The sequence below is a fragment of the Helianthus annuus genome, chromosome 10 (genome assembly GCF_002127325.2).
Source record: "Helianthus annuus cultivar XRQ/B chromosome 10, HanXRQr2.0-SUNRISE, whole genome shotgun sequence".
NCBI classification, from domain to species: Eukaryota; Viridiplantae; Streptophyta; class Magnoliopsida; order Asterales; family Asteraceae; genus Helianthus; species Helianthus annuus.
The window spans coordinates 179,688,521-179,696,885 of NC_035442.2; the positions used below are offsets into that span (position 1 = coordinate 179,688,521).

Below are 8,365 nucleotides of genomic sequence, written 5' to 3' on the forward strand. Positions count from 1 at the left end.
CAAAAAGGTGAGACGGCTAGAGACTCACATGGTCAACGGACCAAGATACACCGCGAGAGAAAAGGGCAAACGGCCCTACGAGCCTTCTTGGCAAGAACAGCAAGTCATATTCCCAGTAGTGCGCGGCGGTCCTCGCGCTACACGACCCGTCGTCATTACTGGTATAATTGGTCACTATGAAACAGAGTACATCTTCATCGACCCAGGAAGCACAGCCGACATCATCTACGAACAATGTTTCAATCAATTCGATGAAGAAGACAAAGCGAGACTCGAGCCAGTCGATTATCCTTTGTCCGGCTTTTGCAACGAAATGGTCTTCCCTCTCGGCCAAATCAGTTTCCCTGTCACACTCTCTGACGGGAAACATTCAAGAACAACAAATGTGAACTTTATGGTAATGCCAGTGAAATCAAGGCATGATGTGCTTCTTGGAAGGGAAACACAAGGCGAACTAAACATGGTGACTTCAACACCTCATTCTGCCATAGGTTTTCCTACCAAGACAGGCGTCGCAATCATATACGCCAAGAAAGAAGTGATGTCAACTGAAGAGCTGCGCCCAATAAAAGCGGCGAAGGTCTCTACGACCGAGCCAGAAAAATGGGTCCTAAACCGCAAGTACCCAGAGCAGACAGTGACAATTGGCCACGCCATTTCGTCAGACATCAGAAAACATTTAAAGCAACTGCTGTTCCGCAACATGGATATTTTTGCCTGGACCCCGTCAGATATGACCGGCGTCCCGCGCAACTTAACCGAGCATTGCTTAAACACGTACCCTTCTGTAGAACCAAAAGCCCAGCGAAGGCGCAGCCTAGGCGCGGATAAGACAAAAGCGATGAATGAGCAAGTATGTGAGTTGCTCAAGGCTGGAATCCTGAGAGAGGTAAGATACCAAAGCTGGGTCGCGAACCCTGTGATGGTAGAAAAATCAAATGGCGGATGGCGCATGTGCGTTGATTACACTGATCTCAACAAGGCGTGCCCAAAGGATTGCTATTCCTTGCCTGAGATCGATAAAAAAATTGATTCTCTCGCGCCATACCGATGGAAGTGCTTTCTGGATTGCTATAAAGGATACCATCAAGTGCAGATGAAGCTAGAAGATGAAGACAAGACAGCCTTCAGGACTGATCTTGGAATATTCTGCTACACCAAAATGCCTTTTGGTTTAAAGAATGCAGGCGCGACCTATCAACGCTTGATGGACAAAACCTTCGCAGGTGACATCGGAAAGCACATTGAGGTTTATATCGATGATCTAGTGGTGAAAAGTCCCGAAGAGGACCAAATGTTAAAAGACATCGAAAAAACGTTCAACTCATTGCGCAGCGTAAATATGAAACTAAATCCAGCCAAGTGTTCCTTTGGCATGGAAGAAGGAAAGTTTCTGGGCTTCATTGTCACAAACGGCGGTTTCAAGGTGAACCCAGAGAAGGTACAAGCTATAGAACGAATGCCCTCGCCAAGAAACATCAAGGAAATGCAACGACTAGCCGGCCGGCTGGCCGCGCTAAATCGATTTCTTTCCAATCACGCCGCAAAGTCGTATCCCTTCATTAGCACGTTGCGCAATTGTGTGAAGAAGCAAGAGTTCAAATGGACCCCGGAAGCCGAAACAGCTTTTCAACAAATGAAAGCGTGTCTGATCGAACTCCCTACGCTGACGGCACCGTTTGAAAAAGAGCCCCTTGTGCTGTACTTGTCCTCCTCGGATAAGGCAGTAGGGTCAGTATTGTTGGTAGACAGGAACGGCGTGCAAACCCCGATCTATTACGTCAGCAGGATACTCACAGACCCAGAAACAAGATATTCCACAATGGAAAAGCTGGTTCTTGCGCTACTACACGCCTCCCGAAGATTGCGCCGATACTTCACAGGCCATGTGATAACTGTGCTTACCAATTTCCACATTGGCACTATACTTCAGAAGCCTGAGACATCAGGCAGATTGGCAAAATGGGCCATTGAACTGGGCGGCCATAACATCTTGTATAGGCCGCGCCCAGCCATTAAGGGGCAGGTCCTCGCCGACTTCATCACAGAAGTGCCGGCTGATAAAATCAAGGAGTGCGAGATGGTAGAGACGCCCAAGGAAAACACAGCAGAGGAGATTTGGATGCTTTACACTGACGGGGCATCAAATGAAGATGGCGCGGGAGCAGGTTTACGTCTAGTGAGCCCAGAAAAGCACGAGTTTACTTACGCCATTAAGCTCGACTTCAAAAACACCAACAATGAGGCTGAGTACGAGGCCTTCTTGGCAGGCTTACGCCTCGCCATCAAGATGGGAGCAAAACACGTGCGCGCACATGTGGATTCACTCCTGATAGCCAGTCAGGTAAATGGCATATACGATGCGAAGGGTGAAGTCATGGCTTTATATCTGGAACAAGCGAAAGAATTGCTCCAACAATTCAAAACCCACGAAGTCATACATATCAATCGCTCAGAAAACAAGCCCGCAGATGCCCTGAGCAAGCTCGCATCGACTTCCTTTCAACATCTCGCCAAGGATGTAAGGATAGAGGTACTCAAGAACCCATCAGTTTTACTGCGCCAAGTTAATGTAATCGAAACAGGGCAGACATCATGGATGACCCCCATCATCCAATACTTGCAAGAGGGGGTGCTTCCCGAGAACAAAGCGGAAGCAAGAAAAATCCAAAACAAAGCCCTGCAGTACGAAATGAACAGCGGTATCTTATACCGGAAATCCTTCCTGGGACCACTACTGCGCTGTGTGGACCCCCAGGACGCGAATTATTTGATAAGGGAAATCCATGAAGGGATTTGCGGCATCCACTCCGGACCAAGGATGGTTGTCGCGAAGATCATGAGCGCCGGTTACTACTGGCCTGGTATGCATGTTGACGCCATGAAAGAGATCCGCAAGTGTGACTCTTGCCAGAGACACTCTCCAAAAACACTGCGTCCTAAAAACGATCTCATTCCCGTGTCCACCGCATGGCCCTTCCAACAATGGGGAATTGACATGGTGGGACCCTTCCCGGATGCACCCGGCGCCGTAAAGTTCATCATAGTAGCTGTTGACTACTTTACAAAGTGGGTAGAAGCCAAAGCCCTTGCATCCACCACAGCTATGATTGTGCGCAAGTTCATATGGGAGCACATCATATGCAGATTCGGCCTCCCGCTTAAGATCGTGACAGACAACGGCACCAACTTTGCTTCAGACGATCTTAAGAACTGGATGAAGGAGATGAACATTGAACACACTTTCACCTCCGTTGCGCACCCACAAGGCAACGGACAAGTGGAAAGTGTGAACAAATGCATCGTCGAAGGGATAAAGGCCAGATTAGGAACAAGGCGGCGCGGATGGGTCGATGAGCTCCCAAGCATTTTATGGGCTCATCGGACCATGCCAAAGACGAGTACCGGCGAGACCCCTTTCAGCCTGGTCTATGGCTCAGAGGCGGTAATCCCGGCGGAGATTGGCCTGCCTTCGCCGCGAATGACCACGGTCAACACGGTTGACAATGAAGCGGAAAGGCGTCTAGACTTAGACTTGTTAGAAGAACGACGCGAAATCGCAAGAATCAGAGAGGCCAAATACAAAACCCAACTGGAAAGGTATTACAACACAAGGGTTCGCATTTGTACCTTCAATCCAGGGGAGTACGTCTTTCGCGACAACGAAGCATCAAATGCGGAACGCCCAGGGAAATTGGCACCTAAATGGGAAGGCCCATATCTGATTCATGAGGTCCTAGGCAAAGGGGCCTACAAACTGCGCACCTTAGATGGCCACATCTTACCAAGAACTTGGAATGCGCAACAATTGCGCAAATGCTATATGTAATCTTTTCGGCCTTGCGCCATTTTTCAATTTCGCCACACCGGCTACGAGCCATTGGCAAATATGTATGAAGGCCTAAGAGCCAACTTCTGACTTGAATGAAAACATACGACATGTTCTATTACATTGTTTTTTCGTTACAAATGCATGTTAAACTTCTGATTAACGCGAAAACACTCCAGCATTTTGTGATGGCCCAAACCACCTCCAAGGTCCTCCGCAAACAAGGCGCGAGACCGGGTGGCCACCCTATACTTAGAAAACGCTTCCATTTATTCGAGCTAATTTAACCTAAGTTTTTACAGCAATGCAATAATTGCAACAGAAAAAACGAAGACATTTCATTGTCATTAAAACTGCGCAAAAGCGCATCACTTACAATCAAGTCAGAAACAAAGGCACAAACGCCTATCAACAAACTAACAACCTACTCTATTTGTCTTCTTTCTTCTCACCATCATCATCTTCGTTCCCTTCACCATCGTCGCCATCGTCATCACCTCCGCCATCATCACCAGCTGCTTCCTCATCAGATGATTCAACAGTAATCGGTGGATCAAGGATCGCCTTGAGGCGCTGACACCAATCATCCTTTTTTAAGGCACTAACAACCAAGTCCATGATGGGCAAGGAGAGGTTGTCATATGAGTTCTCAGCACTGGCCAGCGCAGCATCAGCTTGTTCCGTCACTGAGCAATGACTTGTATCGAATTCTTGTCCCAGCATTCGCTCAACGTGATCAGCACACTCCAGGTAACCTCCTCGATGACCAACTGCACGCGCCGCATCCGTAAGAGCAGCAACAGCGCGATCTAGCTCGCCGGCGTTCAGGATGGAGTTGGCGACCTTCATCAAAAGAGGAGCATTAAGAATAAACTCTTCAACATGTTAAAGAAAAAGGTAAGGCAAAAGGGACTTACCAGCACTATTCCCCGAGTGCGCATCCATTCTGCTTCAGAAACAAGCGTGTCCACAATGCCTTGGGCCTCAGAATAATTTGTCTGAGCCACGTTAAGCGCCGCAGTGCTGACAGCACGCGCCTCCTCAGCATCGGTGGCCTTGACCTTCTCTGCCCCAAGGTCGATCTCCAGGGACTCACATTTGTCGATTTGTTCATCCAAGCGACGTTTGAGCTCCGCAATCTCAACGTCCTTGGCCTGGAGATCTTTGTCCTTGGTGGACAGCTGAACCTTAGCTTCAGACAACTCAACCTAGAAGTTGGCAAATGACTTAGAAATTTTATAAACAACAAAGGAGAAAACGAAAGGAAAATCAACTAACCTCCATCTGTTGTTTAGCGGCTGTCTCAACCTGCGCTTCCTCCACCTTCGACGTCAGCTCCGCTATCTTCGCCTCAAGACCAACAATTTTTTGTCGAGCCGCATAGGCGCGCTCGTTGTCCTGGGCGCAGATGCGCTTGAACTCGGCCTTCTCCTTGGCCAGTTGCTCTTCCACATTATGAAGTTTCTTTTGCAGGCCCTCGCGACCCCACTCTTCAGCTTTCCTATCAGCCTCAAACTTGGCTTTCTCCTCATCAAATGTGGCCTTAGCCTTCTCAAATTCACCAACACGTTTTAGCACACGTTCTCGGTAAGCCTCCCAGTCGGCGCGCTCTCTGACCATTGTTCGCCATTCACGAACTATCTGATGGTTAGCAGATCGAGCGTTGGCCTCGGCAAGAATGTAAGTGCGATACAACATTTCATGCGGCTTCGCCTTTTGACGGTTAACTTCGCCAGGAGTGAATTGGTTCAAGTACCAATCGCGAGAAGGACCAAATTCAACAAATGTATCCTTCTGCCTTAAGCTCCAAGGGGCTTGATGAGGAGCATCACCACGTTCCTCTTCAGTATAAGTTTTATAATATATGTCCCCGACGGTATCCTTCGCACCTATCACATTGGGGTTATAGCCCCCAGCTCCTCCAGAGCTTGCACCACTAGACACATAGCGCCCTAACCCCTTAGAGGTAACAATCGGCGCAGCAGGGGGAGGTTTTGGGACACCAGACTGCCCTTGAACAGAAGACTGATCGGCAGCTCTTTCTTTCCTCGCCTCTTCCGCCTTCCTCTGCCTATCCGCCTCCTCCCTCAGCTTTCTCTCCTCTTCCGCTTTCCTCTTCCTCTCCGCCTCCAGCTTTCTCTCCTCCTCCTCCTTCCTCTTTTTCTCTTCCTCTTCTTTGCGCTTTCGCTCTTCAGCCTTCTTCTGCGCAGCAATCCTACTCTCTTCTTTCTTCCGATCCTCTTCTGCCTTTCGCTGCGCTTCAGCAGTTTTCGCAGCATCACGCGCAGCAGAATCGGAAGGTTCAGTGGCAACCTTAGGTTTTTTCGTGCTGGGTTCAACAAACTTAACCCCCTTTTCAGGGGTCTTCTTCTTGATCTCTACAAGAATAAAGCAAACGCACTTGAGCAAAAAGAGGTTAAATTATAAAGAAGGGAGATAAGAGCATACCAGGAGAAAACTGGTATAACGAGCGCAACTTGCTCTTCTTCCCAACAACGGGAATAACAACTGAAACAGGCGCAGAGGCCACACCAGTTGTCGCCTCGCTTCTACCCCTCTTTCTTCCAATCAACGGGGCAGTCTCTTCTTCCTCTTCTTCTTCATCCTCAGGTTGAGATGGAGTTGCGTCAGCATCCGGGTTACGAGAACCCGCGCTCCCAGAGCCCTTTGACCCACCAGCGCCAGTCTTTCCCATAGCTGCATATGATAAACCTTCATAAGAGTCACTGATTATCACGTAATCGTCTAAGTCACGTTGCCGGAGGCGAAACGTACCTTTGACAGCAGCAGTAGTTGCGCGACTGGCGCCAGGACCCTTGCTGGTCACTTCAACATCCGCCTTCTTTTTCTTCTTCGAAGGTTTCTTCTTCTTCTCCTCTGGGTCAACCCCCAGATCGCGCAACACACCTGCAAAGATTTTAGGCAACGAACTTAACTCGCCATTCGAAGACCCTACTGACTCCTCGCTGGAAAGATAGAAAGTCTCTTTCCCAGCAGAAGTCACAGAGCGCAATGGACGAGGTTTAGGATATTGCGCACCTTCAGTTGCATCCGGCGGCGAGGCGAAGGCGTCAGCAGGAGGAAACATGAAGTTCCCTTTTATCTGGTCATACCAGCCTTCCTCATCATCGCGCAGAGGGCGAACGCCCATGGAGCCACCAAAGGCTGGGAAGGCAGCCTGATAGAGTTGCGTCTCTACACAACAAAAACAAAGTATAAGAAACCAGTTAAGTGAATGTACTCGGAAACAAAACAAAAAGGGGGAAAGTATCTAACCTTGCTCCCCGATCTTCAAGACCGGGAGTTCCCTGCTACTAGGTGACCACTGGTCACTCATCTTGGCAGCAACCAGAACATTCTCCCCAAATACCCGGTTAGGGGTTGCGGTAAGCTGCTGATACCACCGAGCAGACTTCGGTATAGGAAGGTCCTCCTTTGGTATAACCTCGGTCCATTCCCTAAACGGCATAGCTATTGGCAAGACTTCCTCCCGGATGAAGAAGAACTTGGGTTTCCAGTCGTGGAAACTCTTGGGAGGATTCAACAAAATCTTCTTAGCCGTACCACGGCTAGCAAAAGAAAAGAACCCCATTGTTCTTTGCAGTTGATAGAAGACACGAAACTTATTCACCGTCGGCTCAATGCCGTGAGATTGACACAAGAACTCAAAGTGCCTCACCCTCACCATCCCAGGTGGGCTTAACTGTGAAATATGAAACTTGTAGTAGGACAATATGCTACCAAAGAAGTTAGTCGCCGGCAGCCGGAAGTTTCCTTGAAGGAAGAAGTCTTCGAACAAAGTAATGTAACCGGGTGGGGCATCAGCCGCGGTCTGACCCTGAGCAGGGTACCGGGCATCCCACTCCGGTGGAAACCTAAAACTTCGAACGATCTGTTCGAATAAACCTAAGTCCCATCTCAGGACTGGGACTGGCCCCTCCTCACTAACAGGAGCTTCTTGATGTTCTTCACTCATATTTCAAGAAAAAGCTGGAAAAAACTTGAAGAAAGTTTGAAGATTTGAAGAAATCTTGAAGAAAACGAAGAACACTTTGAAGATTCAAAGAGTTTTGAGAGGAAATTAGAGAAGAAACGAAGAGAAAGTGAATCCCTCACCCTTCTCTTCGGATATTTATACCCATCGCATTTAATGCGATGGGTAACCGTGCCGCACTAGCCGCAAGGGCAACCAACGAGAGGTTGCCACGTCGAGCGGGAAAACAGGGACGACGGTTACCACGCGCGCGTGGCACCCACTCTCCTGACATGAAGTGCAACCGCCGCAGGCGGCATGATGACACCCGTGCCAGGGGTCAACTCAAACGTCGCCCTCAGCGACTTATCTCACCAACCTGTCAGAGGTTCAAATTTCGAAGTTTCCCGCCATTAAACGTGCAAGTAACTTCATGCAGAAGTCACAAGAGTCGCGCCAGATATACGTAAACTACTAACACCTCGCGCGATTAAAAGGACAAACAAGATATCACTCGACACCTGCCTAGTACCTGCGCATCGAAAACTACAGTTTCCTACATG

General features: G+C 48.9%; 1 protein-coding gene across 1 annotated transcript; it reads right to left on the reverse strand.

Moving 5' to 3' along the window:
- Positions 1-4,258: 4,258 nt before the first annotated feature.
- Positions 4,259-7,101, reverse strand: LOC110886929 (eukaryotic translation initiation factor 5B-like). The gene is made up of 6 exons (XM_035978441.1): positions 6,869-7,101; positions 6,605-6,736; positions 6,278-6,526; positions 5,108-6,207; positions 4,747-5,037; positions 4,259-4,672 (listed from the first exon to the last, which is right to left on the reverse strand). The coding sequence occupies exons 1-6, from the start codon at positions 6,978-6,980 to the stop codon at positions 4,259-4,261; spliced, it is 2,298 nt and encodes a 765-aa protein (XP_035834334.1). The 5' UTR covers positions 6,981-7,101.
- Positions 7,102-8,365: the final 1,264 nt, after the last annotated feature.

What these genes read in the sequence shown, in the direction of transcription:
- LOC110886929 (XM_035978441.1), bottom strand. Translation starts at nt 6,980, where the DNA reads ATGGGCGTTCGCCCTCTGCGCGATGATGAGGAAGGCTGGTATGACCAG. An exon ending in GCCGCCGGATGCAACTGAAG is followed by an intron (nt 6,737 to 6,868) that starts GTGCGCAATATC and finishes AAATCTTTGCAG; the next exon opens with GTGTGTTGCGCGATCTGGGG. An exon ending in GTTATACCAGTTTTCTCCTG is followed by an intron (nt 6,208 to 6,277) that starts GTATGCTCTTAT and finishes TTATTCTTGTAG; the next exon opens with AGATCAAGAAGAAGACCCCT.